Source organism: Bison bison, unplaced genomic scaffold, assembly GCF_000754665.1.
Source record: "Bison bison bison isolate TAMUID 2011002044 unplaced genomic scaffold, Bison_UMD1.0 scf7180017864252, whole genome shotgun sequence".
Taxonomy (NCBI): domain Eukaryota; kingdom Metazoa; phylum Chordata; class Mammalia; order Artiodactyla; family Bovidae; genus Bison; species Bison bison.
In genome coordinates, this window is record NW_011494824.1 from 2896827 (window position 1) to 2915333 (window position 18507).

The 18507-nt window shown below is 38.4% G+C and overlaps 2 protein-coding genes across 9 annotated transcripts in view; one reads left to right on the forward strand and one right to left on the reverse strand.

Annotated features, from left to right (window-relative positions):
- PDE8B (phosphodiesterase 8B) overlaps positions 1 to 4790 on the forward strand; it is a 262056-nt gene extending 257266 nt beyond the window's left edge. For all 7 annotated transcript variants that reach the window (XM_010847622.1, XM_010847623.1, XM_010847627.1 and 4 more), the window contains one exon: positions 2903 to 4790. In XM_010847622.1, the coding sequence (XP_010845924.1) occupies positions 2903 to 3012 (110 nt within the window). In that variant the 3' untranslated portion in view covers positions 3013 to 4790. The remainder of the gene's footprint in view (positions 1 to 2902) is intronic.
- Positions 4791 to 7976: 3186 nt separating this feature from the next.
- Positions 7977 to 18507, reverse strand: part of WDR41 (WD repeat domain 41) — a 47528-nt gene continuing 36997 nt past the window's right edge. For both annotated transcript variants that reach the window (XM_010847629.1, XM_010847628.1), the window contains 5 exons: positions 16207 to 16391; positions 13517 to 13638; positions 12317 to 12405; positions 10998 to 11131; positions 7977 to 8196 (listed from right to left, as the gene is read on the reverse strand). In XM_010847629.1, coding sequence (XP_010845931.1) covers positions 8044 to 8196; positions 10998 to 11131; positions 12317 to 12405; positions 13517 to 13638; positions 16207 to 16391 — 683 coding nt within the window. In that variant the 3' untranslated portion in view covers positions 7977 to 8043. The remainder of the gene's footprint in view (positions 8197 to 10997; positions 11132 to 12316; positions 12406 to 13516; positions 13639 to 16206; positions 16392 to 18507) is intronic.

Genomic DNA, 18507 nt, shown 5'->3' on the forward strand with positions numbered 1-18507 from the left:
CTTTCTTAGGGATTGGAATGAAAACTGACCTTTTCCAGTCCTGTGGCCACTGCTGAGTTTTCCAGATTTGCTGGCATATTGAGTGCAGCACTTTCACAGCATCATCTTTGAGGATTTGAAATAACTCAACTGGAATTCCATCACCTCCACTAGCTTTGTTTGTAGTGATGCTTCCTAAGGCCCACTTGACTTCACATTCCAGGATGTCTGGCTCTAGGTGAGTGATCACACCATCATGATTATCTTGGTTGTGAAGATCTTTTTTGTATAGTTCTGTGTATTCTTGCCACCTCTTAATATCTTCTGCTTCTGTTCGATCCATACCATTTCTGTCCTTTATGAGCCCATCTTTGCATGAAATGTTCCCTTGGTATCTCTAATTTTCTTGAAGAGATCTCTGGTCTTTCCCATCCTATTGTTTTCCTCTATTTTTTTGCACTGATCACTGAGGAAGGCTTTCTTATCTCTCCTTGCTATTCTTCAGAACTCTCCATTCAGATGGGTGTATCTTTCCTTTTCTCTTTTGCCTTTCACTTCTTTTCACTATTTGTAAGGCCTCGTCAGACAACCATTTTGTCTTTTTGCATTTCGTTTTCTTGGGGATGGTCTTGATCCCTGCCTCCTGTACAATGTCACTAACCTCCATCCATAGTTCATCAGGCACTCTATCCATCAGATCTAATCCCTTAAATCTATTTGTCACTTCCACTGTATACTCGTAAGGGATTTGATTTAGGTCATACCCGAATAGTCTAGTTGTTTTCCCTACTTTCTTCAATTTAAGTCTGAATTTTGCAGTAAGGAGTTCATGATCTGAGCCAGAGCCACAGTCAGCTCCCCATCTTGTTTTTGCTGACTGTATAGAGCTTCTCCATCTTTGGCTTCAAATAATATAATAAATCTGATTTCAGTATCGGCCATCTGGTGATGTCCATGTGTAGAGTCTTCTCTTGTGTTGTTGGAAGAGGGTGTTTGCCATGACCAGTGCATTCTCTTGGCAAAACTCTATTAGCCTTTACCCTGCTTCATTCTGTACTCCAAGGACAAATTTGCCTGTTACTCCAGTAGTTCTTGACTTCTTTCTTTTGCATTCCAGTCCCCTATAATGAAAAGGACATCTTTTTTTAGGTGTAAGTTCTAAAAGGTCTAGGTCTTCATAGAACCATTCAACTGCTTCTGTAGCATTTCTTGGAGAAGGCAATGGCACCCCACTCCAGTACTCTTGCCTGGAAAATCCCATGGATGGAGGAGCCTGGTGGGCTGCAGTCCATGGGGTCGCTAAGAGTCAGACATGACTGAGCAACTTCTCTTTAACTTTTCACTTTCATGCATTGGAGAAGGAAATGGCAACCCACTCCAGTGTTCTTGCCTGGAGAATCCTAGGGACAGGGGAGCCTGATGGGCTGCTGTCTATGGGGTCGGACACGACTAAAGTAGCTTTGATTTGCATTTCTCATTTAGTGCTAAGAGTCGGACACGACTGAAGTGACTTAGCAGCATGGTAATTCTACTTTAAGTTTTCTGAAACTCCACATTGTTCTCCATAGCGGCTGCACCAATTTACATTCCCACCAACAGTGTAGGAAGGTTCCTTCCTCTTCACTCTCTTCAGCATTTATTATTCATAGACTGTTTGATGGCTATTCTGACTGGTGTGAGGGTGATACCTCGTTGTGGCTTTGATTTGCATTTCTCATTTAGTGGTTGAGCTTTTTGGCCATCTGTATGTCTTCTTTGAAAAAATATCTATTTCAGTCCATTTTTTGAGTGGGTTGTTTGATCTAGAGCTGCATGAGCTGTTGGTATATTTCAGATTGATCCCTGTTAGTCACTTCATTTGCAAATATTTTCTCCCATTCTGCAGGTTGTCTTTTGGATTTGTCTATGGATTCCTTTGCTGCACAAAAGCTTTTAAGTTTAACTCAGTCCCATTTATGTCTGTTTTTTTCATTACTCTAGGTAGGAGGTAGATCCAAGAAGATATTGGTGTGACTTGTGGCAACTAGTGTTCTGCCTATGTTTTCCTCTAGGAATTTTATAGTATCTGACTTTACATTTAGGTGTTTAATCCATTTTGAGTTTGTATTGTGTTAGAGAACATTCTAATTGAGTTCTTTTACACTGAGTTGTCAGTTTTCCCAGCACCACTTATTGTAGACACTCTTTTCTCCATCATATATTCTTGTTTCCTTTGTTGTAAATTAATTGATGATAAGTGTGTGGGTTTATTTCTGGGCTTTCTGTTCTGTTGCATTGATCTCTATTTCTGTTTTTGTGCCAGGACCATATTGTTTTGATGATTGTAGCTTTGTAGTATAGTCTGAAATCAGAGAGTCTGATTCCTCCAGCTCTGTTTTTCTTTCTCTTGGTTGCTTTGGCTATTAGGGGTCTTTTGTGTTTCCATACAAATTTTAAAATATTTTTTCTAGTTCTGTGAAAAATGTTATTGGTATTTTGATAGGGCTAGGGATTGCCTTAGGGTAGTATAGTCATTTTCACAGTATTGATTCTTCCAATCCAGGAACATGGTACCTTTCCAGCTGTCTGTGTCATATTCAGTTTCTTCATCAATGTCTTATAGTTTTCAGAGTATAGATCTTTTGCTTCTTTAGGTAGGTTTATTCCAAGGTATTTTATTCTTTTTGATGTGATTATAAATAGGACTGTTTCCTTAATTTCTCTTTCTGGTCTTTTGTTAGCAATTTTTAGTTAAGAGGACCTGTTCCTATTTTAGAAACCAGTGTTTAGTGACTTATCCTTCTCACACTTGTGTATTCACCTTAGGCCTAACCTAGGGCACCTCACCTCCAATTCTGATCCCAAATTTGTCCCAGAGAGCCTCAACCTTATAAATGCTCCTAGAATCTAACAGGCTTCTTTGTATTTTTTTATGTCCTTGCAGCCTTTGCACACCTGCCAACGCTGATGCAACATTTGGCTGATAACTACAAACACTGGAAGACATTAGATGACCTAAAGTGCAAAAGTCTGAGGCTTCCATCTGACAGTTAAAGCCAGGACAGAGGAGGTGACCTCTGGATCGGCAAAGGGCACTGTGAATCACAGTAGTGTAAGAAGCGTTCCTTCATAATGCAAATGACAGGTATAGGTTAAGGAGCTAATGTTTAATATCTGACCTTGAATCATTCAACTTCCCAAATTTCATTTTTAGAAAACTATGTTCTGTGAAGAAAAATATTAATATATGTTCTTTGGAACAATCACTGAGTGATGGAACACACACATGGCAAAACCCATTGCCCTGCTGTAACCTGTGTGCTCTCATCAAACCACGCAGCTGACTCACTGTAACTAGCAGGGCACGTGCAGCAGACTTGGTGCCCACGTGCCCACCATCTGTGGAGGATGGACCATGAGGCTTTGCTAGTGTTTAGCTCATCCTTTGCCATCAAAGTCTCTATCATGGTTTGGCTTGACTATTTTCCTCAAGAGCATCAATCTAAAAGATGCCTAAGAATATCTAATTTTTAAAAACCTATATAAAATGAGCAAAACAACTGGGACCAAACTGCTGATAAACTAGTTAGTTTCAGAGCCTCCATGGCTAGGTGGTTCTTCTGACTAATGGTGTGACACTCAAATTAGAATACAGCCTTGGCCTAGTGAGTGCCTTCTTTAGACTGGTATCAGCAGCCTGCATAGCCCTCTCTCCCAAAAAAGGATTCATCCTAACAGAAAGCCATCCATGAAGGGGAAGGAAGTGACATCTTGTTTGGGGGTAATCCAAGAGCTTTATTTCTGGTTCACAGAGGCAGTCACAAGGCACTACAGTGAGTGTTATACACAAGCCATTAATCTGACTACCCTTGGACAAGCTTGTTTTTTAAAAAAATTTATATACATTTGCTGTTTAAAATTTTTTATTAGAGCAATCTAAATAATTTTCTGGGTTTAAGTCCATGGAGTATGTTGTGCCATGTTACCGAGGAGAGAAAGTTTCAAGGTTCAGATGTTTTTAACCTATCTATATTTACGATCATGCCATTTTGCTTTAATGATGTAAAAAAAAAAAAAAAAAGACTGCAAGATGTGTAAATATATCAGAAAACAGGCGTATGGGGAAGCAGTAAATACTATTTTAAGCTATTAATTGTATGCTAAAAGCTTCTAAAGCACAAGTGCATATTTTTATACAGCTCTTTTCACAACTTTCTGTGATCTACATCAAGACAGTCTTGAGATTTTCCTTTCTCTTTTACCAGCCAACCCTTCTGTGTATTATAAATATTAGAGATTTAGTAAACAAAATCTTTGTTCTTCTTGTAAATTCTCTGTACTCCATGCTGCATTCCTAAGAGGTATAAACAGAGATTAAATTAACTGAACCAGTAGTTACTTTTTTTCAAATGAAAATCTGAATGCAGCATACTTGGAACTCGTACATGGGGGAAAAATGACTTAATCACTACAAAATGTGCCAATGCTTTTTTCTATGTTTTGTACCAAAAAATGCAAACATATATGACAATTCCATGCAAAGAAAGAAATGTACCTAAATTATTTTTGTTAGATGCTAAGAGAACTTGCTTGGTCAGGAGAGCAGCTAGCTTTGTATTGTAATGCTGCATTATGTAAATGTGATGAAAATGTTTTTGTGAAGTACTTGTAACTAAATTCCTACAGCCATTTTTCATTCCTAACAGCTGTTTTTATTTTAACTCTTTGGCCTAAATTTTTCATAATTTCAAATTTCCGGTTAAGTGTTCTTTATTTCATGAGTCACACACTTTGTTTTCAGAACACATTAAATTCAGGATGTCAGAATCCCATTTTAAGGAGTTAAATAATTTGTCTAAGCTTCAGAAACTTGCTTGAGACAACAATCTTTTCCTGACCATCTCGCTTTTGGTTACATTTGGTAAGTGACATTCATCAGATGTCTGACATTTTTCTATATGAACATTATAGCTGACTCAGTTTCAAATTAATTTCATATTAACCCTGCCAAGTACTAAAGCTTTAGCATACCTCTGCTCTTTACCAGTGTAATTTACTATGGTGTAATCTTTCACTGAGTTGGTAATTAAATAGTGCATTCCTAAAAATAGTTTATAAGAAATAGTCTTTTAGATGGTATATGTATCACATAGATATAAATTATTGTCTCTTATTTACTAATCAGTAAATAAGCTATTTACTAAAATATTCTCTGTTGAGGGGAGCCTTATTAATTTAGGAAAATAAAATCTCATTTAGAGAAAGGTCATATTACTGCTACTACTACTGAACCAAAAGATATAAAACACTGTTGCCTGGACCAAAATAACACTATAATTTAATTAGGTTTTTACTTCCAATTTAAGATTTTAAAATTATGCCTGCCTTCAGAGTTAGGATGCCTCATCTATTCAATCCAAAGCCACTCAACTTGACAAAGATAAATACAGTGTCCCTGAAGTTTAGGCTCTTAGGTGAATAAGCCAGAAAATGAAGTGATAAGGGTATTTTTAAGTAAAAATGACAAGGCCCAGTGTACAGTATTATATCTGGTGTTTCAAATATAATAGCACTGAAAGCTAAGCTAGGGAAATGAAAAAAAAATGCATATACTATATATTGATGTCAGTTATAGTATTCTTCTAATCTGAAAGTTCAACTTTTAGCAGTAGTCTCCATACAACTAGTGAGCAGCCATCAAGTATGAGTCCCGGCTAGATTCTCCCATCTCATTGTTTTCTCCCATCTCTGACCTTAGGGCATTCATGAAATCAAAACCATCAAGTTTCTCTAAATTTTAATAACAGAGGGACTCACAGTGCTACTTACTTATGCTATTTGCTCCCCAAACTTACCTAGGATTTCTAACATTCCTTGTGAATAGATTTGTTTAATCCAGAACAAAACAGGAAAAGCAGTTAAGAATCTATGAATTCCTTTATAATTCACTGAATATCTTATACAATTCAAAAAGAGTTTATAAACTCATGACCTAAAAATGTAGATCCTCCAAAGAAAAAGCTAATTAGTAATAGGGCAAAGTCCATCTATGGAGAAAAATTAAAAGCCTAAAACTGACTGATCAATAATCTGATGCACTCAGACCAAAATGCACGTTGGCTTGGTTAGGAATCCTACCCATGTGCCAGTTTCAGGGTGAGATTAGAGGTGCCTCTGTGTAAACACTCAATTATGCCGTAACGATCTTGGCTAAAAGGCAGTGCTGATTTTTCTATTATAAAATGGAGGTTATGTAAATTTTGTATTTCTCCATAAATCTGTTTTCATTGTGAATTAAAACAATGATTGTGAACATTACTTGGTTTTGCTGAAGGGGTGATCATGTAAGCCCTTCTCTCTCATTCATATTTTTTTTGAAGCTGTTCACTGATAATGGGAATTGAGCTAACTAACTAGAAGGGCTTACCTGACTGGGCTTGGCACTCATCTGGCATAGAGGACCATAGCTCATCCAGACTTTGCAGGTAGTTAATAACAGAAGCAACTGTCAAAGGTAAAACTAGCTAAATTTTTTTTTACAAAGATTCCATTAGGGTCTGTGGATTCTGTTAGGGGTGTGTGTGATGAATAAACACAGAAAGTGTTCTCTGAGAAGTATCAGTCCTAACACATCAGCCCCCTTGTAGTTACTTCAATAGGATTCTTTCATCAGCAGTTTAACTCCACAGTTAAAACCACCCATTTTTTAATGTATGGGACACTTTTTAATTTTTATCCTTTAGTACCAAAAGGGAGAAACAGTACTCTAAGGCTGATGGGGTGATGAAGCTGATTTAATCTCAGGTAACTGCAAGAAACTACGTTAAGTAAAGCCTGTCTCAAGCATTTCATATTTGAGCCAATGGTAAGATGAATCAGGCACTTTGGTAACACTACTGATCTAGCTCTCATCTCTAACATATATGAGGGGCAGCCGCTGGTCTTGTACCAAATGGGTGTTCAGGCTAGAGGGAAGAAATACACCCTAATAAGATTCCTACTGATTTGAGTTGATAGGGATTTTAGCAGCTAGAATTAAAAATGAATGATATAAACAAACGGTGGTTATTGTTCAGTCACTAAAAGTTGGCACCAAAAATTTTTTTAAAAGCTGATGTTAGAACAGTGAGATTCAGGTTTGTTTCATGGCATAGTGGTAGTTACTAAAGACCAGGGGAATTTGTAGGAGAAAGGATATTTATCACAAGGATTCTTAATCAAACAGGTTCTAAAGGAAACCAAAGAATAAAAAAAATACTATTATTTCTACCTCCTTCCAGGGTCTAGATTCAAATTAAGACACTTAAAACACAGCATTCACCAGTTCAACAACAGTTACTATGGAATCTTCATTTCCTCCAGGAAAGCATCAGTTTTCTAGATAGCTCAAGGTTAAAATTCAAGATATGCTACATCCTATTTATTCTTCAGTGGAGTTTTCATTTTTCTCATAAAATATCTTCCGTAATTATCATGTATATTTATTTCCATTAAAGCAGGTTTCTTAAATAAGTATTTAAAAGAATGACAGGTGGTCACATAGATAAAATATTAGTTTTGGATAACAGGTATTTCAAAATCCAGAAAGGCTAAATGAAAGAAACTACATGTAAAACTTTAAAAATCTAATTCCTGGTGATGAATTTAGTTAGAGGCAATATAGTAACACTAAAGACAGAGAGAGGTTCTGAGTACTATTCTTTTCATTAAGCATAAGATTATACAATTTTTAGTGTAAAATTTAAAGCATAAAAAATTTATCTCTGTGAGGATACTGTGGTATAATTTAAATCTGCTTCATCAGACAGTTGTGCTGAAGTCTGAACACTTTCTGAAAAGTCACTGCTGAAATCAGACCCATTCCTACAATGGTTTCAGGTAATTTATGATGAAAGTCAAATGAAAAACTTGTGCCATGTTCTTTGGTGGATGTACTAATACCTCAGAAGCAAACCTGTTGCTGGTTTGCAGACCCCCCTAAAAATTAAACAAAGTTAAATAAATAATCAATATGGTAATGGTTTTCAGAGCATTACCCTATATTTGATGTTCAAGGTTCATGTACAGGTATTTAAATTCCTTAACCTAGACAGACAGATACAAGTCACCATTCTCCTCTAATTTTTGAAATAACTTTAAACTGCGCAATCCAGATTCTCGTTCTCCATTTTTCCAGAGAATAATGAGGTGATCAGCAGAACAAGTCACTAGTCCATGGTCTTCAAAGTACAGAAACATCTGTAGAAAAAAATTAATTACTGATTATAGGAAATTCAAGGAGAAGAGAAGCGGCCAATACCAAGTAGACTAACATAGGTCCTTGCCGAAATGCGTACCGTGGAGAGGTCTTTGGATCTGACTATGAAACTCTGTATCTTTCATGAGAAATTTAAGTGTGGGGGATAGTCATATACAAATAACAAATGCCAGACCCATATCTAACATTTTAATAATCAGAACTTTGTAAACACTACTCAACTACAGAGCTATAAATAACAGCTATTTTTTTTTAATTCCCAAAGTGTCATCTAAATTTTACCATTATCTAATTCTTCAAGAATAGGTTTTAAGATTTTTTTTCAGCAGAAGTCCTGACAAACCTGCTTCATTTAGTCATTTCTGCTGGCCTTCTTATTAATGTAAAAACGGCCACAATAAAATATCTGAATCCCAAGTTCTCCAAGATAAACAGTAGCTTTAGCTCTCTATATAAACAGAGAATAATCAATCCTTAAGCATTTACTGAGTGTTATCTATATGTTTATAATCCCTATCTTCAAGAAGCTTCTAATTCAGCTGTGAAAACTGAATCTTAGTTGAAACAGTAAGGGTATCAGTTAAAGATGATGTAATTAGGTACTAAGTTATACTTCAGGCTATGATTTGCCGCAGAAAAAGGAGGCATATCAATACTGAATGAAATTGTCCGAGAAAGCTAACAAAACATTAAACTCTCCAAATAAAAGGTCATGCCCAGTGAAGGGATAGGCTGGAAGTTAAGAACAAGAAAATGGAGTGTTGATGAGAAGGCAGCACGCATCCTATGGAGAGAGCTGGTATAAGAGAGGAGACAAACGAAACCATGAAAAAGATGAGCTCCTCGAGGGAAAGAGTGAAATAAAAGAAATAGGATGTGAGCTTTCTGAGGAATAACATATACATTTCTGAACGTAACAGGAAACAGTCTGAGCTGATGATGCAGTAGTGAAAGGGGAAGAACTATGAGAGCAAAATCTCTCAGGAGATGCACAAGTGAGAATTCAGTACACACAGGTATATAGGACTAGGCTGAGAGTCAGGACAAACATTTTTTAAAAAAAGAAAATCTAAGAAATAGCCAAGGTTTTCTCAATGAAGCCAGAGATACTTTAAAAATAATTAAATGTCAACACCTCTACTCGGGCAAATTTCTAAGAATCTGACACTTCTGCTGCTGCTGCCAAGTCGCTTCAGTCGTGTCCGACTCTGTGCGACCCCATAGACGGCAGCCCACTAGGCTCCCCTATCCCTGGGATTCTCCAGGCAAGAACACTGGAGTGGGTTGCCATTGCCTTCTCCAATGCATGAAAGTGAAAAGTGAAAGTGAAGTCGCTCAGTTGTGTCCGACCCTCAGTGACCCCATTGACTGCAGCCTACCAGGCTCCTCCGCTCCATGGGATTTTCCAGGCAAGAGTACTGGAGTGGGGTGCCATTGCCTTCTCCCTGACACTTCTATATAATGTCAAATATGCCACACCATTTAAAAACCTTCAATAGTTTTTTTAAAACCCACTCTTTAAAAAAGTTTAAAAGGCCAAACTGCTTAGCCATACATTCAATAATCTGACCCCAAACTACTTTATCTCCTACTGTGTTCATTGACTGGAACACAGACCTCCAGCCTAGGCAACCTGCTCCTTGCCACCAAATAGATTCTGTACATTCCATCTGCACAACTCCCGAAGTTAAAAAACAGAATGAAAACAACTGGGCTGCCTGTTACAGGAAGGCAAAAATTAGTAAGACATGAGCACCCACCCTCAGGGAGCTTATGGCCACAAGACTGTCTTACTCCTCTGAAGCATCAAGGTTCAGCTCAAGGCCCATCCATTATCTTCCACTAACCATTTTCTTCTAACTCCTGATTCCACTTCTCATCTGGGTCCATCATAAGCAACCTAGATTAACAGCTTATTAAGTCTCCCTATATTGTTCCTGTCTACTGAAGTGTAAGCTCCACAACAGCAAGAACTTTATTTTATATCCCTTTGTAAACTCTAATGTCCAGTATAGTGCCTGAAACACAGGAAATGCTCAATAATAAGGTGTTGTTGTGTTGCTGCTCTTAAGAATAAATGCACTTTCAAATGAAAAATTAATTTGTTCCTCCCTGGCTATGAAACAAAAGCATAATTTAAGAAATTCATTACTCAGGGCTGTGGTGATACGGTTACCAGTTGCAATTATCTCTTTACCTCAACTGGTCTTTTTCCTTCTTCATTACAGGCAATGGTGCTGATAGTAAATATTAATGCATTTGAATTTATAAAAAGTTAGAACTGGATGCACCCTATAATTCTGAACTCCACGATGATAATCAAGACACTGGGTTTTACTTAAGCTAACTATTATCCTTCAAAACGAAGTAATACAGACTTCTATTCATGAATTTGGTAATGCCCCCTGGAATTAGTCTGTAAGGTTTTACCTCTACGTATATAAGCACACTTCTCCGGTACCCTCTGTACTAACTACTGTTTAACAGTATTTACTACTCATATATTCAACACTGTCCTTATTGTCAGCTGTCTACCTACATCTCATTCATAACGTTAATTAAGCCAGTTTTTAGAAGCAAGACATTCCTCCTTCAAATCATTTCTCTGTATAGGGAGATCTTTACCACACATACTAAAACCTATCCCACTCCATGTTTAGAATCAGCAAAAACTTACTGATAAGAGAAGTTTTAGGTCTTTATGAGACCAAATGAATGAAAAGCAGTGAGATGCAAAAAGCAAGGCTCCCCTGGACACTTCTATGCTTATTAAAAACAATACCTCCACAGATGATGAGTGTCCAATTAAATCTCCAATAAGCTCTAGTGAACAGGAAGTGGCATTTTCTTGTTGCTTTTTAGCAGGATGGCTGGCTTGTTTATTTACTCTTCCAAATCCCCACATGTTAAAAAAACCTAAAAAACACAACCATTTTAGTCATTCTCAAAATTATGCTCTTTTCTTAACAGGCTTCCCTTATGGCTCAGCTGGTAAAGAATCCACCTGCAATGCGGGAGACCTGGGTTCGATCCCTGGGTTGGGAAGATCCCCTGGAAAAGGGAACAGCTACCCACTCCAATATTCTAGCCTGGAAAATTCCATGGACCGTATAGTCCCTGGAGTCGCAAAGAGTTGGACACGGCTGAGTGACTTTCACTTTCCTTAACAATAATAATGTAAGATCAGAAAAACAAAACTTAAATGCAAAGGTGTTTCTCACTTATTTTCATCAAGGGCTAAGTGAGCAGATGATACCAGGCACTATGCTAGGGTTTTTTTTTTAATATGTTACTTCATTTCCTCTTAGCTACCCACGTCTGTTGCTCAGCTCTTCTTATTGCCCCTACTCACGCACTGCTGAAGGTGTGTTAACATGAGAAAAAGGCAATGGAAGTCAAAGTGGAGAGAAATGAAAGGGCTGAGTGGCAGTGTGGGGGCAGGAAGGTCACAACTTAAGGACAAGCAAAAAGCAACACATGTGACAATACCCTATGATTTCAAATAACTAGAAGAACCTCCAAGGCTACTGGCATTTGATTTCTTATGCGAAGGTTGCTAATTAACCAGGATTTTGTTTTTCAAATCAAGCACCAGAAAATCAACAGCTCAAGAGATTAACGACATAAACACAAAAGTGTTTGTTTATAAACTGAGTTCACTGTTAATGCTTCAAGGCTGAAGAACTTTGATGCCTGATGGTACACATTATGTTTATATACCAGACATAATTACAATACATTGATAAATAGCTAATTAGGCCATTTGGTCAGTCAGGCAAGAATACTGAAGTGGGTAGCCACTTCAGTATCCTCCAGGAGATCAAACCTGGGTCTTCTGCATTGCAGGCAGAGTCTTTACAGTCTGAGCCACCAGGGAAGCCCATTTGATCAGTCAGATCAGTTAGCTTCCCCTCACAGAATCCTAGCTGACTTGAAATAAACAGGCGGTCCTGCAGTAAATATTAACATGTGAGTCCCCCATCCTGATTCCCAAATGCTTCATGTAAACATGCTTATTTGGAGCACACTGTATAACTGCCTTTCGTCTGTCTTTCACATGAGAAAAAAAGCAAGACCACCTTTTTGAGAGAAGATACACACCCGTTGGCGCCGGCTCCACTGAAAGCTGCTGTTTTTCTCGTAGCTCCCAAATGCGTACACTGCCATCTTCTGAGCATGAGATAACCTGCCTGTCAGGAGAGAGAGAGCACCATGGAGGGCAAGTGCTCGGAGCGCAGGGAAAACCATCAGCGCAGCCTTTATCTGCTTTCATCCAGCTCCTGGCGGGAGCTGATTAAAAAATCACACTTTAACATGGCTTTACAATACAAAGGAAAGGCATGCATTATAGTGCAAGACTAGCTCAAATGTTACAAACACGTATTGCTTCCATTTTAAAAAATGCATGCAGGAAAACAGGTTATTATACTCTCACAATATCCTGAGAAGCCCCATTCCTTTCTCTCCCCTCTCACTCTGAAAGTATCCTGCAGAGTAAATACTGCTGTGCTGTGCTTAGCTGCTCAGTTGTGTCCAACTCTCTGCAACCCCACAGACTGTAGCCCACCAGGTTCTTCTGTCCATGGGATTCTCCAGGCCTGAATACTGGAGTGGGTTGCCATGCCCTCCTCAAGGGAATCTTCCCAACCTAGGGATCCAACCCAGGCCTCCCACACTGCAGGCAGATTCTTTGTCATCTGAGCCACCAGGGAAGCCCAAGAACACTGGAGTGGGTAGCCTGTCCCTTCTCCAGGGGAACTTCCTGACCCAGGAATCGAACCGGGGTCTCCTGCATTGCTGGCAGATTCTTTACCAGCTGAGCCACCAGGTAAGCCCCGAAAATACTACCATTTCCTTCATAGAATTCATCCCTAGAAGCTCAATGGCCACATCTGCCCTGAGAGGAAAGCCCTCAGTTAGTAGCCTCAGCCAACAAGGAGACCACCTTTTAATTCTGGCCATAAGCAACACTACCAAAAAGGTGGCTTTGTGGAAAATATTAAAAAATTAGAACATAGTGCCCCAAACTCTTCTAACTATTAAAATAAATACCAACTTTTAAATTCTCTCTTCTTACAATGAAATTCAGAATAATTTGTTTGAACCCTGCTGTTTGTAAATTTTGTAATATATTGCCACAAACTCTTCTGTTAGAGACAGCCATAGGGTAGTCTCCATTTTCAAAAGAACCTGTTGGTCAAGCAACAGAGCCAGGTGACTTTGCGCCCTGAGCAGTTACACTGGTGGCCCTGGGAACTGTGCGTTTCTCCCACCTGTTACGGAGTGGATGGAGACTCATACCTGTTTGGGAGTTTGGCAACGTGCAGGACACTGGAGTCATGCGCAGCTTTCTGGCAGGCAATCACACGCTTCATTGGAAGGTTATACACGTATAAACCCCTTCCAACTGCAACAAATACATTCTGGGGAAGATAAAAGTTCAGAAATGCACATAAAACGAACACCGCTACCCAGAGTAACAGATTTCCAGCCTTGGTGTGAGATCACAAAGTCATTGTTGCCTTCCCTATTCCTAGCCTTCAGCCCAAATTACTGTACTGCCCTCTAAAGTCCAAAAATATCAAAGCACAAAGGAAAGCTCAGCATTTAGAAGGTCGAAGGACACAACTGCTAATACAGAGCGAACTCTATGTATGACACCCCGCAGCACCCCTGCCTTCCTTACTGAAACGTGACAGCTAGAGCGGGGCTGCGGCTGGAAGACCGGTGCAGTGGAGGCGGAGCTGCTGGGGTCCACCCTGGGTTTTCATTCACATAATACCGTATCGTTGGGAAACTACTTAGCTTCTTCTGCCTGAAAAATGTGAGCAAAGTTACTTGGGCTCCACATCTTAAGCATCACAAGAACTATGAAGTATACAAAACAGCATATGCTAGAGTGGCAGAGAGATATATATAGTGGTTTCACAAAGACATTTTTTCCAGTTCTACTAAATTTCCATTTTTCCTTTCTACTAAAACAGCTTTAATCTTTTGAAAGTACTTTCACCAATATTTATCTTACTTCAGCTTCACAACATCTCATTAATGTAGGAAAAGCTATTTTGCAAAATAACAAGTCAAAATAAAAGATTAAAGTCACACAAAAAATTAAGACATGAAAGGTGGTATTGGAATTCAGGTCATGTTACTCCAGTTCCTTATTCTTGCCTCATACCATACCACATAGCTTTTGAACTTATTTTGCAAATCACTAGACTTCTAGTGGCTCTTGTCTAAGAATCATTTATTCTTACTCAGTAGGTATGCCAGTGAGACAGACCTTTCAAAAATCCTTTTCCCTTCCTGTTCTCACTAGAGAACACTTCTCATGCAGCCTCAAAGGCTATAATGCCAACTCAGACCTATAGCATCTAAACCAAACATGCCTCCAAGGCTTACCAGACTCTAAATCTGCAATGACTCCCTTGACCCTCAGGACTGATGTTCTGCACACAGCAATGCTAGCTAAGGACCAGTGCCATACACAAAAATAAAAACAGCTAGCCAGCTTGCTAAAATCTAGAGCCCTGGGAAACATTCAGTGCAAAGAAACCCCAGAAACTAGTTTATATGGACCAAGAAATCTGTGCAGAGTTCAAATGCTTTATCAAAACCCACAAAATTATCAATACAACTAGAGAATTAATAAGCTTTGGGACAGTATTTACTCAACAGAATCACTCTATCAATCTCTTGTCATTAACAATAACTGACCCCCCATAGAAAGAAAAAAAAACTCTTATAAAAGAAAGAAAATGAGGGAAAACTGAGTAATGCTTTATTAAGCATTTAATAAACATCAATCAAAATTTTAAGATGAAAGAGAATGCAAAATGAAAAAACTTAAAGCACTAATTTTTACAACAATGAGAAAAAGGTATCAAATTAAAAATATAATTTTTAGGGCTACAACTCTTAGAAATCTAGTTTCTATCTTTCCTGAGACTATTGTTTTTATCATATATATTCGGGGGTTCCCTTGTGGCTCAGAGGGTAAAGGTCTGCCTACAATGTGGGAGATCTGGGTTCGATCACTGAGTCGGGAAGATCCCCTGGAGAAGGCAATGGCAACCCACCCTAGTACTCTTTTTCCCCCAAAGTAAAGTTAGAATATAAAGAAACTTAATCTTTAGGTACAATAATGTTCTTTACCTATTCTTGCTCTATTTTGGTTTGGTTTTTAAAGTAAGAGGTTCAAAGAAAGCCAAAAAAAAAAAAGTGGATCATGCTCTCCCCATCTAGAACACTATTACTCATTTTTAAAATAAAAATAAAAAAACATAAAATTATAAGATTTAAACAGTATAGGGAGGCACAAAATAAAGGTAACAGCCTCCTCCAACCCCTTTCCTCAAAGTTTACAATGCGAACATTTCTTGTGATTAGATTTAGAAAAATAACCCCATTTTAAACATATTTTCTGAGCTCCTAAAGCTAAAAGAGGAGATGTTCAGATCAGAGCCAAGATTCAGAAGTCCATTGGTACTAATCTCTTACTGCAAAAAAAGATGTAATGTGCTTCAAGAGCAACGGGCCTGAAGGACTGAAATCTGTAATTCTCACACAATCACCTTGCCCCAGGATGCTAGAAGACTAAAAGAAAGGCATTCCTGAAGTTTCTAATTCCCTTTATTTCTCCAGGAAATGCACCGGAATCTTCAAAAGGATTCTTTCCAAAGTGTTCCTTAAAACAATTTTAAGCATTATCCTCAGATCCTATGGGAATATTTAATACAGCTCAAAACTTCAATGGGTTCTAAAATCTGTGGCCATTTAATCACCTCCTTGCCTCAAGGAGGTGGTAAAAGATTAAAATGCTTTTTTTAAAGCAAATGATGTAATCTTCGAAATACATCAATACATTTTAAAGCACAACTTGGACGCAAGGAATGACACCTTTCTATATCATGACATTAAATTTTCCCAATTAGAAACTGAGTTTAGTAAAAGATGTTAAGATTATAGAAATTTTTCTCCACTTTTTTTACCTCTTCATCCCATGTGAGATGATGAATAGAAACGTCGTTTGGCTTTTGACAGAGTTTTATTTCCCGCTGAGCATCCAGCTGCGGAGATGGGTCCCAGAAGTTGCGTTCGCAGGCCTGCACGGTCCAGCCCAGGGTGTCCCAGACGATGAGTTCCCCAACATGGGAGCCAGATACAAAACTGACATCTAGGCAGAGTTCATACGTCTCTTTACTGATCATTTACCTGGGCTACGGTGAAAACCAATGAACTGCCGAGTAGTGCTGCTCTATAAAGTCACAGTATTAACAACAGGGAGGTAACCTGACAAGCCAAACAGGAAGATTAACAGAACAGAAAGACCGGAAATAGACTCAAGTCTACTCACACATTTAGTAAATGACAGTAACTGCTTTTCAATTCAACGGAGAAAGAAAGAAGTCATGCTGGAATACTTGGTTAAGTATTTGGGGAACAAAGACAAAAGAATTTTACCTTGGATCATATACAGTTAAGAAAAAGTCACACTTCTGTTTCCTCTGTACTCCCACACTCACGACCTGCCTGACACCAGACGTGTGGGGGTCTTCCCCACAGCAGGCAATTATGCGACACCAGCCGAATGCCCCTACAATTTAACTCAGCTTTGGCCATATCTACCTGGAAATAACGTCAGTTCCCACAGGTTAAGGTCTCAGTCCTGCAGGACTTCTCTCACTTCAGATACTAATTGTAAATCCAGGCTGTTACCTGTGTTTCTAACTGGCTGTAAGCTGAAGAGTCCCACATCCCCTCCTCAGGTTCAGTTACTATGCTAGAACAGCTCACAAAACTCAGGAAAACAACCTCACCACTTTATCATACAGGGTATGCCGAAAGACAGATGCCCCTCCAGAGGGAGGAGGCGCACAGGGCAAGGGGCGTGGGAGGCGTCTCAGAGCACCCGGCCCCCTCCAGCAGGCCACTCGTGTTCAGTAACTCAGAATCTCTCTGAACCCCACACTGTGGGAATTTTTATAGGAACTTCATCACACACACATGATCTATCTAATGACTATCTAAAGATATCGGAAACCAATTGGGGACTGAATAAATAAATCAGACATCCACGAAATGAAACAGTAGTGCTGTTACCAAAAACTAAGTTGTAAAAGTATGTCATGTTAATACAGAAATATACTCATGACAAGCTGTTACCAAAAGCACACCATATGTATACATGCCCAGAAAAACACCTAGAAGGACGTGAACCTCTACTTAATACTACATGAATGATTTTCATTTTCATTTTTACATTTTTTATATTTCTATTTCCTCATTTTCCTATTAGGACTATGTATTACTTGCACAATAACAAGTTTTTAAAATGTTTAATGAAAATGAAATTAGTGGGCTAAGACACTTCACAAATTATATATTTAAGGAAAATGTACAACTGCTAAGACTGAAAACTATCATAAAGAAATGTGATTTAATTCCTTTATAGAGGAAGGTGGAGCAGAGCAGCGCACTGTGAGTCTAGAAACTCAAGTTTTAACTTTGACTCAGCCTGTTACTAGCCATGTGGTTGGCCTTTAGAAAGTCATTTAACCTTTTTCTATCTTGCATTTCTTAGGCATTAAATGAAGATGATTGTAGAAATAAAATTAAATAATAAATGTGTAGCCACTTTAAAGACATTGAATGTTATCTTTTGAGTCCCTGGTATTATTTTGAGCCCCTGGTATTATTTCATATTAATAGTATTAAAACATCCAGTTACTTGTAATTTAGGAATACATGGACGAGTAGTTATGATTTAACTATCTCATTTATCAAATAAACCAGGACAGAAATCTCTAATAACTAGATGAACAATCTCTTCAAAATAAAGAATTATCAGCAATCATACAGGTAAATAGTATTTTTCCTTGGTTCCAAGTCCAGTTTCCATAGTTTATTAACAGACTCTCTGGAATTCAGTCTGTGAAGAATTAAGTTCATTTCTCATGTGTGGAGAGAAATCTTTCCATGACCTTCTTTTCCATCCCTTCCCCTCCTCTTTTCAATCTCACTCAAACTACAAAAGAACCAGAGACATTAACAAGTGAAGATTCTTCTCGACTCCAACTCTGCATATGTCACCATACCAGAGCTAACCTACTGAGACCACACAGCTGCCTGCTCTGATCTCCTCCAAGTGTCTGTAATTCATCCAGGCAACAGAAGCAAAGTACTTGAGCCCAGTTATAATTTTTCACTAGAAACGAAATGCTGACACTGACCTGAGTCAGTGCAGTTTAGTGCTGTGTACATTATCCCAAACTGGTCATTCAAAATGCTTC